This window comes from Epinephelus fuscoguttatus, linkage group LG12 (assembly GCF_011397635.1).
Source record: "Epinephelus fuscoguttatus linkage group LG12, E.fuscoguttatus.final_Chr_v1".
In the NCBI taxonomy this organism is placed as follows: domain Eukaryota; kingdom Metazoa; phylum Chordata; class Actinopteri; order Perciformes; family Serranidae; genus Epinephelus; species Epinephelus fuscoguttatus.
In genome coordinates, this window is record NC_064763.1 from 31,627,108 (window position 1) to 31,644,404 (window position 17,297).

The window sequence follows — 17,297 nt, forward strand, 5'->3', positions numbered from 1 at the left end:
CCTAACAGGTTTTCTTTGTGGAGAACGGTAACAGCTATCCTTTATCATGTTTAAATTAGCCAGTGTTTCAACGCTGCGTCAATAAAACTAAAGGTTGTAGCAACACATAAAGTTCATTGACTCATCCATCATCAGCTCCCTGTCCGTTTTAGGATTGATTTTTTAAGATATTATTGATACTTCTAAAGGGGAACAACACCTAAATGAAGAATTCCAATATGGTATTTCCATGGCCTAGGAGAGTTCAAAAAGTTTAAACATGAGCTACTCTCTCTCAAGCTAGAAACTAGAGAAGTAAGTCTCAAATGTAATGCTCTCAACTATAAAGTCTGGAGCTGCTCCATAGACAATGAATGGGAGACTGATTTTGTAGAGCCACAGAATGTTTGCTTTCTTCTTTTAAACCCAAATGAGCTTAATTCTATTGTGGTGTTCTCAGTACTGAAACTGAAAATGTACCTATACACTCAGAACACTGGGGGCCCTCAGTGTCATCTAGATCATCTCTCTCCATTCATTGTCGGAAGCAGCTCCAGACTTTACACCCTATAACATCACAAACTTGAGTTTTAGTATCTTTGTTTTTGGATTTGGGAGAGAGTTGTTCACGTTTACTTATATTTTTAAACTATCTTAGACCATAGGAATAACTTTTATGAATTGTGAAAATGAATGCTCTTCATGGCCTGGCCCCAGATTAGGTTTCAGACCGTTTAATCCCTTAAGAACCTTTGCATAGATGGAGATCCTCAGGCAGAGGTTCTTTGGTTGTTCCAGAGTCCAGACATACGACTAAAGGGGACAGAGCTTTTGCAATCAGGGCCCAGAGACTGTGGAACAACTTGCATGAGGATATAAGGCTGTCTTCACTGTCTTTATTAAAGTCTCTTCTAATTATCTGAAAGCATATCCTGATTTTATCTTAGCTGTCTATTTTATTGCAACGTTATTGGGCATTTAATCTGATCTTTTACTTTGGTGACATTTAAGTTTGTTTCATTCTGCTTGTGTTTTAAATGTTTAGAGTTACTGCAAAGCACTTTGTAACTGTGACTGGGCTGCTGAGGCGGCTGTGATTGGTCGAAACAAGCCAGTCCATCAGGTCACGTGATGTTTCCGGACGTGGATGTGAGCGGCCGTTGATTGGAGAATTGATCTGCATCGTCATGAAATTAATGAAGCCCTCTTTTGTGCAGTATTACCAACACATTCAAAACGCAGCCTTGCTCACTTACAGCGACAGAGTCTATAGACGTGTACGTTTCCTCATTTTAAACACTACGTCACCGTCCGTGTAAAGGATAGAGACAGAGAGGAGCAGCCGTTGACCTGATGTGTTAACCGTCGCCGCATCCGCCTCCTCCTCCCGGTTGTCTCAGCTCAGGTGCCGCTATGGTCGGCTCTCTTCTCCCGCTGCTCGTCGTCCTGCTGTCAGCCTGGTCGGCTGTCGGAGAGCCGGCGGAGTCCGCTCATGTCGACGGAGCTCCGCCTTCTAAAATAGGCAAGAAAATGAGTTAGCATCATAGCTAGCCGTTAATTTAAGCTAATGCTAGCCCGCATTCAAGCTAGCATCCCTGAGCGACAGTAACATGTAGTGGTCAAGCTAGCTCCTGTGTTGTGTTTGAATGAGCAGAGGTTATTGAATATACATGCATGTTGTATCTGCAGGTAGCTGACACTTTGTAAGCTAAGTTGTATGTAATATGTATTATTCCCACTGATTACACTTTACAAGGGATCCAATGATGTCACAGTTATTTATAGATAGCATCCATTATAAGATAAAAATCCATGACAATGTGTTTTGAATGCACTCAGCTAGGAAACAATAGGCCCTGTCAGTCCAATGCCTCCTCCTGTTTTCTTTCATCTTCACACAAGCCTCTTTTCACCTGTCACACCTGTGTCCACCTGTGCCCAGCTCACCAACACATAAGCTACCAATCCATAGCAGGTGTTACATGACTGACACCTGGACTTGTTCATAGGCATGCCATGAAAACCTCTTGGTTTGCATGGTCACTACATGCACATATTGCAAGTACTTGTAGTTTTTTTTTTTGCTGAACCATAATTTTGACAAAGGCACAAGATTGTTTGTTTCGCAGCTTAAAGTCAGGTCAAGTGTTATAGTAACCAATTGGCATCAACTTTAAAGGTAAGGTTAAAAATAAAATGTGTTAGAACATGTTATTATCCTGTCCAGCCAACTGTCTGCATATCTAATAGGCAAGGCAACTTTGTTTATACAGCACATTTCATACACCGGAGCAATTCAAAGTGCTGTGCAGAACAATAAATTATTAGGGCTAAAGATTTACAATAAAAGAGTGAATAGAAAAAAGATAGAAAAAGTAAAATTAATCATTAAATGAATTACAGTTTAAAAAAATAACCATTAAAAACAGCAAAAGTGCAGACAAGAGGTACAAATATAAAAAGATTATTTTAAAAAGATTTAAAATTGAATTGAAAATAATTTTGCAGTTATAACAGGGTGGAGTAGGCAGAGTAAAAAATTACTGTTTATAGCTTTGACTTATAAGTGGTCAGAGTCAGGGGCTTGTCTAACATCTTCCAGGTTTGTGCAGAGTGATAGCCAAACGCTCCTTCACTCTGTTTTGTTCTGACTCTCGGGACGGTCAGTAGCCGGTCCCAAATGTCCTCAGGGTCGTAGAAGGTTCATATGTCACAAGCATGTCAGAGATATATTAGGGTGCTGATCCACAGAGTGATTTATACACAAGCAGCAATATTTTGGAATCAGTTCTCTGAGTGACAGGTGACCAGTGTAGGGATTTTAGGACTGGAGTAATGTGGTTATATTTCCCAGTTTTTGTCAGGATTCTAGATATTATAAGATATTACATGTACAATGATATACCACATAAAGACATAAATCTAATATTCAAGATTGGCCTTCAATAGATTATGAATTTTCTTTTGATTTATTAATTGACAAATTAATTCAGCATTAATTGGGATGTGACCAGTAGTGAAATAATTCCAAAGGGCTAAGTATTGAGTTGATCAATCACAGTCTAATGCCTGCACCAATGAAGTTAGCTTAATGAGGAGATTCCCAAAATTTTGTTTTGGATCATATTAAGGTACTAACTAATGTTTCCTTCAATGGAAATTTCCATAGGGAAAAAAAATACTCCAAGAACCAGCTGCTCTGCCTACTTCCTACTGCAACTTTATCCCAGAGCTCCATGATCAAAGACACCATTGTTTCTCATGTACACTCCTCTGTCCAGCTCTAGACATGATGACTGACAACTAAAAACTACAAAAACAGGAAACAATTATTACCTTTTAATCACTCAATTCTGATGCCTTTATTACTTTATTTTCATTTCTTTGATTTCTTCTACTAAGGCCATAACTTTAAACACCCAGATGCCACACAATGATAATATAAAATCAGTATGATTAATGGTCGTTAGTTTTATAATACATTTTAATCCCAAGTCACGCTCTGTTTTCACATTCCTCTCTGTTGTCGGCTTTGATCCTTTGTGTTCCAGCGGTGGTAGGGGCAGGGATAGGAGGCAGCGCCACGGCCCATTTCCTGCGGCAGCACTTTGGCCCAGAGGTCCAGGTGGACGTGTTTGAGAAGGGGGAGGTTGGAGGCCGTCTCGCCACTGTAACCGTCAATCACAACAACTACGAGTCTGGAGGTTCCATCATTCACTCCCTCAACCTCCACATGCAGGAGTTTGTCAAGCAGCTCGGTTAGTTTACACACAAAAACACATGACACATGAGGCCTTAAAAGGCTCAGAGGAAAATAAATGTTTGTGACTGTGTGGCATTAATTAGGTCACTGTTATTTTTAATAAAAAAGATGCATGGTTGCACATTAAATTGTCAAAAGTGAGTTAAAACAAGAGCTTGGCTTCAAAAACAGAAACAGAGATGACTCCCAGTGAAAACCAGCAAACATCTGTTCAGGGTTACAAGATAAGAAAATGGTTTCCAGGTGGTAATGAGGTATAATATGGAGATTATGTGTAACAGTGATGAATATAAGTACAGTATGTAGCTTGATCAGATTCATGTTGTGCCTCCAGCAGATGTAAGCTGAGCAGGAAGAGTGATCATCAGTTAAGGAGGGTGGATGGTTTGAGTTTAATAAGCAGTGCCACATGTGTGGGTCTGTAACTGAAGGACAAATCATTGTTGCTCTGCACTCAGTATTTAGTGCCCTAGCAAAGTAATCAAATAATGTGACTAGTTACATCTTGTTATGCTGCATTTTAGGTAGATATTAAAGTTGAGAAAGCTTCAGAGAAAAATAAGTATATCAATGTCAAATCAAAATGAGAAATATTTGTATTTTTATTGATAAAAGTTTCTGTCTACTATTTCATTTTATTATACTTGTGTCATCCTGTGTCCACCCCTCAAGGTTTAAAGTATCGCCGCAGCGTGGCAGGGAAGACGGCAGTGTTTAATGGTGAGGAGGTGATTCTTGAGGAGACAGACTGGTACCTGCTGGATCTGTTTCGGCTGTGGTGGCGCTATGGTATCAGCTTCATACGCCTGCAGATGTGGGTGGAGGAAATTATGGAGAAATTCATGAGGTGAGATAGAAATATTAATGACCTGTTTGCTTGACAGGATGTCGCTGTGGTGCAGCTGATTCCTGATTTATTATACCCCTGTAGGTGTGTGGAGGAGTCCCACTTTAGTTTGCATGTGCCTTCACCTCTTAAAAATTATGCATAATTTCTCCCACCTTTTCTTGGATCCAAGATAACATGGATCTGGTCTGAGAGTATCTAAGTATTCTTTACCTTTTAACGATGCCAAACAAAATTTGCATTAATGATCCTGCAAAGTCATTTACAGTTTAAATCCTCCTCTTGCCACCATTGTTTTCACTCACAAAGAGAGTGATAGAAACAATAGAATGAATATAGAATGAAAGCAAGACACTGCCTCACAGTGTGGCACTGCGTAAAGCTCATGAGCTATTTATTATTTGGCCTGCAGTCATAATCACTCGCTCAAAACCTCGACTTAGTGTGACTTTCTGAGCTTGACGTCTGTATGAATACTGACAATAATCCGCCTGTCATTAAAATAATACAGTATAAAACAGCAGAATTGATTTCTTCCATCATAGTCGGTCATGTTTCAGATCTCAGTTTGTACACATGTGACTGTCAAATATGGTCAAGACATCAAACCTTTTGCTGGAAATCATCTTATTTTGACTCAGTTTCTGCTTGAAACGTGAGCCAGGCTTAGATTTGCATTTGATCCCTCCACCATCACTGTTCACTGACCTTTATTTCCTCCCTCAGGAAATGATTTATCTCCTGAATCACTTTGTCTTTCTTGCTCTTCTCTCTAAACAACTGTGAGCTTGTATATCCCTCCGTTTGTCTCTGTTGTTTTTGTTCTGCACCCATTGCTGAGAAATGTGTGATAATCTCAACTGTCAGATTGGAATTAGGAAATCTGTCTACTAATTTGGTAACTACTGTTATTGATAAGTAGCCATTTGTTGTGTGTGTTTGCATGTGTAATACAGGATCTACAAGTACCAGGCCCACGGCTACGCCTTTAGCTCAGTGGAGGAATTGCTGGACTCTCTTGGAGGGAGTGGCTTCATCAACATGACCCGCAGACCTCTCTCTGATTCGCTGCTGGAGCTGGGTGTGTCGCAGCGTTTCATCGACGAGGTCATCGAGCCCGTCATGAGGGTCAACTATGGACAGAACGTCAGCATCCCCGCCTTTGTAGGTCAGATGAGTGTGAAGAAATGGGGAGTGGAAGAAGAGGAGGGGACGAGGGGAGGGGGTTATGAACAGGGAAGAGACAGGGAGGAGAGTGGGAGGAGGAAGGCTGCGGTGCTGAAATTAGGGCCAGTTATGAGCCGAACATCTACGTCCCAACTGATGTAGGTCAGGAGAGAGGAAGGGAAGGAAAAGAAAAGAAACAGAGGAGAGGAGGAAGGAAGGAGCGGGTAGTTGAGAATAGAAGAGAGGGAAGCAAGGTGAGAGGAGGGGGTGGCCTGTGGGAGCGAGAGAACAGGAAAATGTGTGGGCAGCTGATAATTGGTTTATAGCACTTGGCACTGTCTGTTGCGAATGAACGTGTGTGTCTGTGTGTGTGTGTTACAGGCGCTGTGTCTTTAGCTGGGGCCCAGAACAACCTGTGGGCGGTGGAAGGAGGCAACAAGCTGGTGTGTTCTGGCCTGCTGAAGATGGCCAACGCTAACCTGCTGCAAGCAAAAGTCAACTCCATCTCACCCGTCTACTCAGGTACTTTAACCCCGATGTTGGCTGAATGGGATCATGTCGAGTGACTAATTCATTCTAATGCATTTTACAAGGATGTTTCATTAAGTGACAATGGTTATGCAGCAGTCTATGGGGGGTGGAAGTAACAAAAATTAATTGACGAAAATGCAAGTGAAATGAAAAATGGAGCGGTAAAATGGATGTGAAATGCAATATAGAGTGATGAATTATCAAGTGATTTGATTAATTTGTCTACCATTCATCATTCACAGCACCCAACGTTTACAGCAATAAGTTTTATCGCTTCCCTCCCACCCTCCCTCCCTAAAACATGCCCACTGACTAACTGATCAGGTTTTTTGGCTCTCAAAGGGAAACTTTTCCGATTTTCCACCAGCTCTGTGTCGCTGCAGTGTGTGCAGATAAACAGTGTTTGGCTTCCCTCCTTGTTGCCAACACCCAGTGTTCCCCTCGTATCTGCCGACGCTGGTCCGTTGATGAGCAGGGCCTCCGGTGGGCTCCGATCGGGGCCCTGGACATCCAACTGATCAACAGCTAGATCAGTTAGTCAGTGGACTTGTTTGTTTTTTTCTTTGTTGACATTTGGGAGGGAGGTGACTAAATTATTGTTGTGAATGGTAAATGTCAGCTGGGTTTTGTGAATGATGAATGATAGAAAAATTAATCAAATGAGTTGATGATTTGTCATTTTATCTGTCATTACACATCCATTTTTACCCCTCTGTTTTTCAACTCATACAATTCATCACTTTCCTTAAATGGAAAAATTGTGAATGATGAGTGATGAAAGTAAAACAGGGAAAATTATGAAACATGACTCTGTTTTCCTCATACCACAACTGTTTTAATAAAATCGGCTTTAAGTTAATGAAATCATTTGTTAACTTTCCACTCTATTTTTCATTTGACAGCAGTTTATACGTACATCATTAGAAAGAGGCACTACTGGGGCCCGACACACAGGAATGGAAGGAAAGAAAGACTGTGATAATCTGACTTTTATAGCAACTGAATACCTGATTGTGAAAGTTAACCTCACTATATACTTACTGTAGAAATTAAACACAAATGATAGCACTGAAATAATTTTATGCCTCCCTGCTGCTGATAGCTGTGTCCGGAGGCTTTAATTTTTCCAGTTGTCTCACCGTCCATCCACCGCCTGTCTGTCTGTCCCTCCCATTCTCGAGATATCTCAAGACCACATTGTGAGAGTTTCTTTCAACTGGACTCAAGAATAAACTGATTAGAATTTGGTGGTCAAAGGTCACTGTGGGCTAAAAAGACGTGCTTTGTCCACAACTCAAGAATTCATTTGCTAACTATAAGAAAATTTTACACAAATGTTTAATAGGATGACACGATGAAGTCAAAGGCCTCCTTCACTGTGACATCATAATGTTCTGCAAAAACACTTTTCTGGCCATTCCTTAGCGTCATAGGTTAGGACCAGAAGGCAAGACATTTGGTCAGATAATGAATCGGTGACACTAATCTTGGGTGTCCACCTTGAAACTGTGCAGCAACATTTGAAGCATTGTCAGCTGTCATGGCGACATATGAGTCTGGACAGAAATGGATGTGAACTGTAACAACAACTGGTTCGCAGAGACATAAAACCGCATGGTGGTAATTCTAGTTTATTTGAAAACCATCTGCAGTATCTGAATTTATGTGGCTTACATCCCCTCTTTGAAATTTCCAGAGATAATTTCAAAGACAAAAACCTTTTGTTCTGTCATTGAAATGCATATTTATCATTGCAGTGTGTCAACACTTCCCTGTTGGCACAGACATCTCGAGACATGAGGAATGTGCTGGGTGTATCTGGATTATATCTGCCAGTAGTTACCAGTGGACAGATGTGAATGACTTAGTATGTGGATCGTGTAGTCTTGATGTAGTGTTGACAGTGACTGTGTGTATTTTCCTGACAGGAGAGGCGCCACAGTACCAGCTCAGCTTTACCACAGCATCAGAGGAGGGATCAGAGCTGTATGACATTGTTGTGTTGGCGACGCCGCTCCAGGCCAGTGTCAGGTCTGGAGTCCAGTTCCAAGGTTTCACCCCTCCGTTCGAGGAGCTCCCCGGCAGCTATCATAGCACCGTAGCAACCATCGTCCATGGTTACCTCAACACCACTTTCTTTGGTTTCCCGGACCCTCGCCTGTTCCCCTTCGCCAGCATCTTGACAACTGAGACACCTGATCTGTTTTTCAACAGTGTGGCAAGTGTTTGTCCCGTCAATATCTCAACGGGTTTCCGGCGTAAGCAGCCGCAAGAGGCTGGAGTCTATAAAGTGTTCTCGCCACAACCTCTGGACAAGACTCAGCTCAAGACACTTTTCAGGTTAGCCACTTTCTAAGTAATCATGGTATTTACTAGGGCTTTCTCTAAATTAGAGGATTATCTTCTCAATTGTTTATTTCATCCATAAAATAGTGAAAAATGCCCTCCGTAATTCCCTAAAGAACAAAGTGACATGTTTAAATTTTTTTTTTTTTTTTTGGTTTTGTCCAACCAACTGTCCAAACCCCAAAGTGTATTCACTACTATAGCAGACAAAACCCCCTAGAAATTGTTCCAATTCGAGAAGCTGCTGCAAGTTAATTTTTGGTGTTTTTGTTTAGAAAATGACTCAAGCTACCTAATTAATTAATTAATTAATTATCAAAATTATGCTGATTAATTTACTGCCAGTTGTTTAATCAGTTAACCAAAGAAATTTTGTTTCAGCTACATTCTGCTATTTTTGTGAGATAAGACAGTAAAATGATGCACACATACAGCTCTGTGAGGCTATGCCTTGGCACAGCAGTGCCCTGCAGTAGAGTCTGATAGCAGCCATGGCGAGTAAATCATTGGTTTGCACAGGACAGGAACACCCAGTGGCTGCTGACTTCCTTGTTTTTTCCCAGTAACTTTCCTGACTCCTGTTTTGTCCTGTTTGTCAAATCAATAGTTTGCATTTGGTTATCATGTTAACTCACTTTTTGTGAAATTCTTAAATTGACTTTTCTATTTTTTCCTTCATATTATGTCAACACGAGTTATTTGTACCGACTCAGTCTTAACAAAGCCAACTTCTAGGAAGCAATTCAACATCCTTTGATGCTAATAATTTAATGCTGGTATTGAAACGTTTAGAGCCACCTTGCTCGCTAGCTTGCAGGCTGTATCCCCCAGAAGGGTGATTCATTTCATCAGTAGATAATGTAATGCTGCTTGATCAGTACCAATATTTTTGTTGAAATTTTCAGCCTGGCTTTCTCTTAATGCAGGGCCAGCCGTCATGCATCATAAAATTTGGAATATGTGTGCTTGAACTGTCACCATGAGGGTCCATGTGAGCGGATGCCTTTAAATAATTGTACAGTCATAACAGTGGGTGTTCCTCGCCTATGTAAACAAATGATCTATTTCAGTGCCCCTGTTGTGAGCAATATGAACACCCTGCTGTGGCTGCAGTCACGTTCTTTGAGCTAAATGTCAATGTCAACATGCTAAATGCTGAAGATTAGAAAAAAAATGATGTAATGGTGTTGTCCATAATATCTACTTATTGATATTTGTTAATTGGTGGTTTCATCCAAAAATGAAGCTGCAGGGAGCTTTTCTTTGCAGGGAAACCAGAAAACCAAGCAACTGTGGAAACCTGTACTAGTATTTACTTCAGTAGTAAGGGACTGTTAGGAGACACTGTTTTATTGAGTTGCTGGTGGTGTGAACAAACACCAGTCTAAAGTCACTGGTGTGATACATATTGATACTGAATAATTGAACCAGTTTTTCTTCAGTATCGGTACACTGGTACCAGCTGCACTTTCTTGCTCTTTCTTATTGTTAATGTTTACTACAGTCATTCTACAGTTCTCTGCTGCTAACCAAGAATTGAAATGTTGTTCATGCTATAGCCTAGTTACATTTATCTTTATCTAAAAAAATTAAATTTTATGCCCTCAATGTCAGTTTTCCACATGGTATTGAAGATAGTATAGAATATTGATATTTTTCATGGTATGTGACCAATGGTCATGTGTACCATGTTCACCAGTTTGGTTTAGTGTGTTAGCATGCTAGCACAAAATTAGCACAAAACACAAAGTATGGTTGAGGCTGATGAACCTTCCTTCTTCACTGTGCCTCTCAATTTTAGGTCATACTACTCCGTGCAGGTGACAGAGTGGCAGGCCTACCCTTGTTATGGCAGCAGCCAGGCACTGCCGCCTGTAGAGCTCCACCCCAATCTCTACTACCTCAATGGCATCGAGTTGGCCGGCAGTGCCATGGAGATGAGCTCGGTGGCGGCCAAGAACATCGCCCTGCTGGCATACCACCGCTGGAACAGACAGACGGACATGGTGGACCAGAAAGATTTGATGCACAGGATCAAGACTGAACTATGACCTGTTTGACTGAAAGCCTCATAGCATAACAAAGTTGATGTGCCGGAAAATGTCTGTATTAAGGTACGGAAATTTACAGTGTGACTTGTGAGAAGTCTCCAGTGGCGAGGTTTATTAAGAGACACATCAAAGTAATTCATTACTTAATACATACATACACAAATAAGGGGTAAATATGTGGAACACAGTCTCACTCTGCCTTATAAATAAACTTACAGAACATACAGAAAAACAAGTATCAAAGTCAAATCAAGTCTAAAACAAATCAAAACTTAATCACGACTGCTGTCCAAAGGCCAGTTAGCTGATCCCTTCGTCTTCTCTGCCATAGATATTGCAGATATTTGAGACACTTTTCAGTATTGGTCAGGAATTGATTGCTAATGCTAATTAGTGGTTTCATCCAAAAATTCAGCTGCAGGCAGCTTTTCTTTGCCAAGAAACAAGGGCACCAAGCAACCATGGAAAACACCGGCTACTATTTATTTCAGTAGGAAGTGAACGGACTGTCAGGAGACAGTGTTTTATTGAGTTGCTGCTGGTGTGAATGAACACCAGTTTATACAAGTACCAGTCTAAGGTCACTGGAGCTGCTCTGTGTAAATAAATGACCCTGTGTCCAAGGCGAGAAAACACTTACACACATAGAATCAAGATTGAGAGCATGAATGAGATGCTTTTTTTTTGTTTGTTTGTTTAACGGCTGCTTTTTGTCTGCGCTGTAACAGCTGTGCGATATGAGACGGATCACTGATTTAACCGCCGTTAGGCACATAAACCAGCCCTCCGTCACATAATCAGAAACAACTGCAGCACTGCTTTTGCCGTCTATACATTTAAGGGCTTTTAATGGACTTGCTGTTGCCCAAACTGCACCAAGGAGATCTAATTAAAGTAATCTCAGTAGGATTTTTGTAAATTTAATAAAATCATTATTCAGTGACTCATGGCTGTGGCCACTGGTGCTTTGCTCTATTGCCCCCTTTCATCAGACTATTTCATTATCTCCCCTTCCTGCTGCTTTTGTTGCATAATCCAGCGGAAAGAATTTTTTTTCGGGGAACAGAGCCAACGAGCTTTCACTGGACCAAAGCAGAGGACAGATCTGCAGAGCTGCTGCTGCTGCTGCTGCTGCTGCTGCTGCTGGTGATGATGACACTTTCCTCCCCTTTTCTGTCAAGCCCTAAAGCTTTATTGAGATCCTGCATTTTTAATAAGCGCTGTAATCTTGGAGAAACATACATGACGATAGAGCTGGACGTTCACTTCCAGAAATGGCCAGTGCTGAAAAGATGTTGTGCTCTGATAAGAGAACACTGAGACTTTGAGAAATGCCTTGTTTAATTTATTTCTATTGTCTTAATTTATAACAGTTAAATTGGACTGAAGCGGATACTTGGATTCAGAAAATCTTAATTTAACTGTTGTCAGCTGAAAACCTTTAAATCTAAGGGGCTTCAGTTGATGGATAATGTGATTGTGTCATGTGATGAGAAAACACTGTAACCCTTTAATCTGATGGGATTGGCATCAGAATGTACGACCGTCGATCTCAAATCTTAATTTTAAGTCAAGGTTTTCACTCTGCAGCAGCTTCTGTACATAGAACAGATGTTTGTAGCAATAGTACCTTTATGATGCGCTGTAAAACAAATGCACAATGCAAACACGGAATGGAATCATCTGGTGGACTGACAACAATCACAACTCAAGGTCTGCTTACGAGCTTATTGCAGAGCTTTTAACAGCGTTACAGAGGCACACTGAGCAAACGATAAAGCAAGTAGGGAGACCTTGAGTTAAGATTTTTGTCACACAACAGACTCCGTGTGACTGTTCACATCTAACCACAGCTGCTATATGAACTCTGCTAAGTATGGCATGTATCACCATATTTCATCTGACTGTTGATCAAATAAAAGTATTGGACAGTTTGCCATGGTTTTTTTTTTTTTTTTTGTCTTTAAAAATGCACTAAAAACTCCCCCAGCTATGGCATTCAGGTTTTATTTCCTGTCAGTTAATAAGTGAATAGAAGGAAACAGACTTGTTGAATAACGGCCTCTGAGCACTGAACAAAACCTCCTTTCTTGCTTGAAGTTTAATGTTCCTCTACTGAAATGGGAAGAAAAGAGAAAGTTAAGAAGCAATGTGTCACTAACAGGATGTCTACTGTTGGTGGCTGACTGCCCGTAAACGCCTGCCACATTTGTTCCAGTGGATAGTTTTATAGTCTTGGTTTACAGATTCATAAATCAGATTTATGCGGTTTAATGGACAACATGTTGCAGCTTTGTCACTGTGGGGGCAGTTTTCATACTGGGCTCTAATTATGGCATCTTAAAGCTCACAAAATTACTAATTTCAGTCTTCATGCCCTGAAACTGAGGAAGTTGCTTTAAACCTCAGGAAAGACATATAAGATCCCATCACTGTCCTTAAGATCACCAACTATTTCATGTCAAAGGCCCAGAGTGAAGTTCCCCAGACCATGGACACCCACCTGCTAAGATTTAAGACAGGTTTTTGCTTTTGGTGACTCATCGTGCATTGATTTAAAAGCTATGAAATATACTCCTGTAAAGAGTTTGAAATGTTAGAAGCAGAGTAGGAATAAGTCTAAAGAGGTTGAAACCCCAGCAACACTTGCACTATATACAGCAACTTTATTGAAAGATCACTGCATTTCGACTTGTGGCCTTCATCAGGATTGTTAGTGTTTGAAAAGGAGAAGTTCCAGAGTGATGAACTGTGCTCTATTCGTAAAGCTCTAAAAGGTTCACTGTGTAGGATTTAGAGGGATATACTGGCAGAAATGGAATGTCAGTATGTTTCCTTTAGTGTATATTCACTGGAAAATAGGAAATGTTGTCGTTAATCTCTACATAGGGAGCGAGTCCTCACTTATGGAGATCGGCATGTGGCACCACCATGCTTCTACAGTAGCCCACAACTGACAAACCAAACGCTGGCTCTAGATAGGACCGTTCACGATTTTGCATCAGCCATGATAGTTAGAAGCCCATCTGCAATGAACAGCATCAGAGAAACACTGATTCATTACTTGAAGCTGCTTTATTGAGTGTTCATGCTGGTTTTAATCACCTGGTCTGTTTGTATGTCTGAGAGGACGATACCTCTGCAGATAATTCGGCTCCTGGTAAAACCCCCCTGAACAAAGACCCCTGAAGGAAATCTAGCCGGGAGTTTAAGCTAGTTGCAATGTGTAATCCTCACCACTAGATGCCATTAAACCCTCCTAAATCTTGCACACTTAACCTTTAAAGGAATACTTTACCCACAAAATGGCCACTTGAAAATCAATTAGTTATGCAGTGTTGCCTTAAATCCGTGTTTTGTCTCATGCCACCATGGAAAGAGCAAACATTGATTAAGTGATTGATTGGGGACCAGCAAAGTGGGCAAACATCCGTTTACAAACTCTCACACAATTTATGCAGTGTAATCCAAGTTTTATTTATCCAGTCAAATGCTCAGTACTTCCCAAACACATGCATGTTCACTAAGACCTTATGAAAGTGATGCTCTCTTCATAGCCAGGCTCCAATGCTATGGGTTTTAGTGAAAAGGCACGTGTTTGGAAGGGCTAAGCATTCAACTGGATTATACTGCAGGAGTTGTGAGAGTGTTTGTCAACAGATGTTTTGATATAGTTTTGATGTTGTTGAACGTGGTCCCCAGTCAATTAATAAATCAATAAGTTTGCCATTTTCTGTGGAGACATAAGAAAAACAAAGATTTCTTCACAAATTCAAGCTAACACGATTTGACTAATTGATTTACAAAAAGTCATTTTGTGAGTAAATTATTCCTTCAAGGAAGTAAAAACCATCAGGAGGCCTAAAACAAAGCGTACCCTCTTCTCATCAGTAGTCTGTTTACTATAAAGTAGTGAATAATGGGCCCTGTGTCTCCTCCTTCGTGACTTCCCAGCAGCAGTCACAGTGCTGATAAGCACAGAATCAAAAGGGAACATTTAAAACAAAGTGTCCTAGACTTAAAGGTAAAATTCAATTCAGTGCAGCACGAGTCATTTGTGCTCCTTTTATCTAAATGCTCCTACTGTATGTTGTTGATCAGCGATCATACACCCCAGTTAAACTGGTGCAGTGGTGGAAGAAGTATTCAGATCTTTGACTTATGTTAAAGTATCAATACCACAGTGTAAAAATACTATCTTAGAAATATAAAGTCCTGTATTATCATAAAAATATAATGAAAGTACCAAAATGTATAATAATACATTGTAATTTATAAGATGATTTATAATTTTTTTTAGTAATAATCCAGATTTGCAAATGACTAGTAACTAAAGTGATCAAATACATGTAGTATCAGTTACATGAAAATACTAAAGTAAAGTACAAGTACCTCAAAATTGTACTTAGGGTAGGGTCCAGTGTTTTGGGAGCATGACTCATCATTAACATCAGGATATCTTAGCTTAGACCTTTTCTGTTTTCAATTTATCTCTTGCAAGTCTCCCATCTTAATTCAAGTGCAGAGCTAAATAACTGGAGAGCCCTTTAAGGATCTCAGAACTGTTAGTATTTTCCTCCCCACTGTGTCAGTACTCGAACATGACTTTGTATCTGTGCTATCAATACTTGGGGAGATTATCTGCCCACCCTTGATGTGGTTTGCCACACAGTGTCTCATTTATGTGTTTAGACCATACTTTTTTCAAAAGACATTTTCAAAGCTTTGAATTATTAATATTTTCAGTGAATTTAGATGGCAAACATGAATATTCAGTAAAAAAAAAGCACAAAAGGAGTTGTTGTAAAATTATTTTAATGTAAATATACTGTTAGAATTTTAGTATTTTTTGCAAGACAAGCCTCACACAAGGTCGTCATACCTGGCAGCACAATCGGTTGCTCAAGTGTCTAGCACAGGGGTGTCAAACATACAGCCCGTGGGCCAGAACCGACCCACCAAAGGATCCATTCCGGTGCACTAGATGACCAGACTAAGAGGTGCCAGGATTCAGGAGCAAGTTAAACAATGCATACTTCATGTAAAATTCTGCTTCATAGGCATTTACACCCTGACCAGATAACAGTTCTCTGATACATCAATGAATACTTGCTGTGACCATTTTTAAAGATATTTAACATTGCACAAAATATTGTCAACCAGCAGCTTCAGTTCAAAAGAATCTGTATCAGGAAATGTCTGGATAAATGCACATGTAATAACAGTGAGAAGCAGACTGACTGAATGTGGAAAAATTAAGACATACTGTTGAAATTGAACTTTTTTTTCTTAAGACATCTCAGGCTGTTTAGCTTTTTTGTAAAAGGATGAATGCTTACAGAATGTACCTGTAATTCTCTACTCAAAGAAACGTATAGGTCATTGTGCGATGGTTTTATTGGTCCACCCCATCTAAGATCAAATTGGGCTGTATATGGCCCATGAAGTAAAATGAGTTTGACACCCCTGGTCGAGCAGCTGCCCTGGAGACCAGCCAGACATCCATCAATGCCCTGCCTCCTCCATCATTCCATCCCACAACTACAAGGGGGTTTGTCTGTGAAGATGGGAAGCAATCCAAAGCCTGTGCAGTAAAATCAGACACCAGCCAACTGGGAGGGCTGTGAGACTGGAAGTTACTGGCAGATCTGAATCAGCGTCTATGCTTTCCATCTGACATTGCCTCTACTAACCTCACCCCAGACCTTGAGCTTTGGTCCTCCTCACTGCACCTCGTCTTCACCACTGTGCCCTGGGAGGATGCTGTGGAAGAGTGCAAGCCTTAAGTTTGCCAAGCTGGCAGCCTTGAAAAAGGTTCAAGGTTCCAGCAATGCAACTGGAAAGCAAAGGTTTACCCAGCTGGAGTGGGCTACAACTATCAGGCTGCTTAAAGAAGTGGGAATTCGAGGCCAAACCCAACGTCAGGCTATGAAAACCCTCTCTGCGCGCAGCTGAACAGGCAAGCCGGTGGCTATGGATCAAGAGAGGAGACGCCACTTGGACCCAAAAATACCATTAACAACAGCAGGGTTCGAGGGAGTTAAAGCAAAGGGGGTGCACCTGGGACACCTGGTGCTGCCGAAGAGAACTCTGGAGGTGTCGTGGGCCTATTATCGAAACACCAATAAAGAAGTGGGCCCACCTGATGACCCCAATGAAGCTTTTACCCCCCCTTAACCCCCACACCCTCCCCCAGAATGGCTCCAACTTTCACTCACAATCGCAAGTATGTGCAACAACAACTGACCGGCCTGGTCCAGTGGGGGAGAGTTCAGTCAGTGCAGACGTGTCTCCTTGGCTCTGCCTTTCCTATGCTCTTTCCTACTTTCCTATCCATCTCTTTTAACCCTTTGGCTCCCACCTGGAAGCCCCCAGACGACACTATACTATATTCATACTATATTCAAGTATGTGCATCGAGGAATTGTAACATCTAGTCACAAACTGAACTGTGTGTTGCATTGAAGTCACTAAAAATAAATCACTGTTCAATGGAAAAAACCAGGATGCTTTACAGATGCACCAAATTCACCAGAAGTCTCGTTTTAGTAGAGGCTCACAGATTCCCCAGAACTCACACAGACTAACACACAAACACACACGCGCTCCACAT

General features: G+C 41.0%; 1 protein-coding gene across 1 annotated transcript; it reads left to right on the top strand.

Moving 5' to 3' along the window:
* The first annotated feature begins 1,143 nt into the window (after nt 1–1,143).
* On the top strand, nt 1,144–12,604 carry LOC125898810 (prenylcysteine oxidase-like). The gene is made up of 7 exons (XM_049592755.1): nt 1,144–1,501; nt 3,531–3,737; nt 4,415–4,589; nt 5,546–5,757; nt 6,138–6,278; nt 8,216–8,627; nt 10,435–12,604. Exons 1-7 carry the CDS (start codon nt 1,393–1,395, stop codon nt 10,682–10,684), a joined length of 1,506 nt encoding a protein of 501 aa, XP_049448712.1. The 5' UTR covers nt 1,144–1,392; the 3' UTR covers nt 10,685–12,604.
* Nucleotides 12,605–17,297: the final 4,693 nt, after the last annotated feature.

Bases quoted from the DNA above. Each gene is read 5' to 3' on its own strand.
- LOC125898810 (XM_049592755.1), top strand. From the start codon at position 1,393: ATGGTCGGCTCTCTTCTCCCGCTGCTCGTCGTCCTGCTGTCAGCCTGG. The intron at 4,590-5,545 runs GTGAGATAGAAA...TGTGTAATACAG, and splicing joins ATTATGGAGAAATTCATGAG to GATCTACAAGTACCAGGCCC. The intron at 8,628-10,434 runs GTTAGCCACTTT...TCTCAATTTTAG, and splicing joins CAGCTCAAGACACTTTTCAG to GTCATACTACTCCGTGCAGG.